The sequence below is a fragment of the Pundamilia nyererei genome, unplaced genomic scaffold (assembly GCF_000239375.1).
Source record: "Pundamilia nyererei isolate P.nyererei 1_Seehausen unplaced genomic scaffold, PunNye1.0 scaffold00192, whole genome shotgun sequence".
NCBI classification, from domain to species: Eukaryota; Metazoa; Chordata; class Actinopteri; order Cichliformes; family Cichlidae; genus Pundamilia; species Pundamilia nyererei.
The window spans coordinates 824,293-827,256 of record NW_005187593.1 but is presented as its reverse complement, the minus strand read 5'-3'; the positions used below and the strand labels follow the sequence as shown (position 1 = coordinate 827,256).

The window sequence follows — 2,964 nt, the reverse complement described above, 5'->3', positions numbered from 1 at the left end:
CGCCAAACGTTTATTTTGTGACCCAGAAAGAATAATAAGAGTAATATTAAAACTAACTAGCTGCCGCCATTGTTGACAACTGCGCTGGGCCGCGCTATGAATTCTGGGACAGAGCTAGTTCTTCTTCGGGGTTTAACGGTAGCTGGCATCCTTGTACATGCAGTGCTGCCATCTTCTGTTTCAGTCCGTTATTACACTCTTAAATCCTACCACTTATTCCTGCGTCTTTTGGGATCTTACAAAGCTTCAAACGACGCATCGACTATTAAATCAGTCGTCGACGAAATCGTGACTAGTCGACTAATTTTTGCAGCCCTAGTTGGTATGCTGCAAAGCAGAGATAAATGTAGTTTTTGTTACATTTCTTCCACAGAAGTAAAAGAGAGTAGAATGTGGACCATTTAAACTTTAATTGTTTTAGTAACAGGTTGAGGACATTTTAATCTTCTCTCAAAGTGAAACATTAATGTTCATCAGGTTACTTTTTCTACAAATAACCTAACTGAAAATAAACTGCAAATAAACTCTTCCAACCTTTTCCACATGTCTGCGTTCTGTCTAAATACACTTTGCTGCTGTATTGTATGCCAACTGAGATGAGCAGATCATGCCAGAGATCACTACAGCTCAGAGAACAGCTGGACAGTGTTTGTAGACAAGTCCATCATCCATTCAGACTACATTAGCAACAATGTGCTCGTGACCCAAGACGAGACTCACCGCTCCAGTCGAAATGTCCCAGTGTTGTGTGATATTGCAGTACAGTTTTTAGGTGCTGCAGGTCAGGAACCGAGTGTGTACACTCCTCCAGAGCTGAAGGGACGGCACTGAGCATGGAAGCAGTCTAGAGAAGAAATGCAAAAAATACAAATAAAAGGAAATAAAAAGGTAGCCAAGGCCAAAATTTCACCATAAACCCTCTTCTGACTTGAAAGATTACTTGGAAAATTTGTAATTTTTTAAATGCAAACTGGACTTATTTAGGGAAGTAGAATAGTGCTGGAAAGGCCGCTTTGCCACACTTATTCTAGTACCTGTTGAATATCTGGAACTGGAAGAAGCTTCTCCAATCTGGACAGGAAGTCCAGCATTAAAACCTGAATAGCACTGTCATATTCAGGCCCAAAGTCAGTAGGGAAAACATGCTGAGGGTGGAAAAGAAATGTGTATTATATATTCTGTTTCTCTATTATTAGATAGGATACATGAGTTTGACAGCACATGATGTTACAAACCTGGAAGAACCTGTCCTTCTCTTCAGGATCCTTCAACAACAATTCAACCTGATCCACAAAGTTGGACTCTGGAAACTCAACATCTGCAAAAGACGGCTGGAAAAAAAAAAAAAACTAAAAATCACAAGCTGCAATTTAGGAAGAAAAAAAAAATAATAATCGGAGGGAAACTATGACAAGGCTGCTGGCCTACAGGGCACTTGTTTTTCTTCTAAAGGATCTAACCTGTGCTGCCCAAGTCGACACGAGGGCCTTGATCCTGTTCAGGTGCATCTCGATGGTTTCTCTGTCCGTTATCTGCTCGGTCCGACACAATTCAAGAACAACCTGAAACAAGATTTTATTAATTAAAAAAAACATTAACAAAGTCCAACTACAGCAGGGACTCTCCTGGCTTAGAAACAGGCCTGATTAAACAAGGCAGCAAACAGTCAGCACACCACATTTCCCTGATTACTGTAACCATTACTAAAAACAACACAGCCACACAGGATTGGCCTGTTGTCCATGTTTGGGAAGGATTTCAAAAAATGATCCGTTATCAGTATTATACATGACTATAGGGTAAAAATAAACAGCTGTACAACTACATAACGGTTAAAGAGATACGTTTTAGAGTCCCTAACCCAAAAAAATTTCCAGTTCTCTCACCATGCAGCACTTTATCATCTGGTGAACTCACTCAGTTTTATTTAGGGAAGCTACTAGAACTGGTCTGCATGCTTTAATGTTACACAAGCAATAGTTTTTTTTACTGTACATTAGTACAGCACAGCACAAGTAACACTGTTTCTGCTCTTCTTAGAAAGAATGCAATTCAGAAAGATAGGTGACGGCGTTGATCTCTAAAGAGCCGTTAGCCTCCAGTGACTTCAATCAAGGGCCCCAAAGATTTCTCTAAACCTCGCCTATGGCAGCCACTCTTCCACAAGAGGGACTTACCCGTGCTCTGAGTCCCAGGAGGAGCTGAGCTTTCTGATCTGCATTTAGCATCTCAGGCACGATTTCTGTGACCGTGCTGATGAACTCCTCCACCATCCCATAGTCGTGCACGCTTCCCCCCTGCACGACGTGCCACATGGCCGCAGATACCAGGCGCAGAGGAGGTATGAAGAGGCGAAGAGATGGCAACAGGAGAGGTGGATCTGGAAAATATTTGTACAATATTTAAAAAGTTACTCACTGTAGATTAAATTAATCTGGAGCCTTGCAAAATAAACGGAAACTATCAAGAGAATGTGAAGAAGCAACTGCTTTGACTTTATGACAAAATATCTCTGCATTAGGTGCTCAAGATTGAAAATGGATTAAGTCCCGGAGTGGATGAAGGAGCAGATGTTGAAGGCTGTGGTTAAATAGTCCCAGATAGAAATCATGCTCCGTTACAAAGAAATTAAGTTAGAAGCTTAGGAGCATAGCCAGAATAGCTTTCCACCTGTGAAGGGAACTCTTAAAGTGAAGTAAAGCACGATGATGCTGAACACTTCCTGTGGATTAGTGCTTACAGCAGGTTGGAGGCGTAATGTAGCACTAGATTAATGTGCTCTCCACTGGCCGTTACACTAATTGTTTGACAAAAACAGATCAGACGAGGTGCAACTCCACTGCTGTTATGCAAACACAGAGAGAAAGAGAGACAGTGGAGTCTATTTCCACTTTCCACATGAATGAAAGCTCATAAATGCTGAAGATCACTGATTTAAGGTCAACTGCATTTACATGAAGTAAC

The 2,964-nt window shown here is 41.3% G+C and overlaps 1 protein-coding gene across 1 annotated transcript in view; it reads right to left on the bottom strand.

The window, feature by feature from the left end:
* The window catches only part of LOC102195061 (zinc finger protein 14-like), a 10,964-nt gene that overhangs the window by 4,590 nt on the left and 3,410 nt on the right, over positions 1-2,964 (bottom strand). Inside the window, exons 2-6 of the mRNA XM_005747261.1 lie at positions 2,178-2,380; positions 1,461-1,562; positions 1,236-1,331; positions 1,035-1,145; positions 721-844 (exon numbers count right to left, since the gene is read on the bottom strand). Coding sequence (XP_005747318.1) covers positions 721-844; positions 1,035-1,145; positions 1,236-1,331; positions 1,461-1,562; positions 2,178-2,380 — 636 coding nt within the window. The remainder of the gene's footprint in view (positions 1-720; positions 845-1,034; positions 1,146-1,235; positions 1,332-1,460; positions 1,563-2,177; positions 2,381-2,964) is intronic.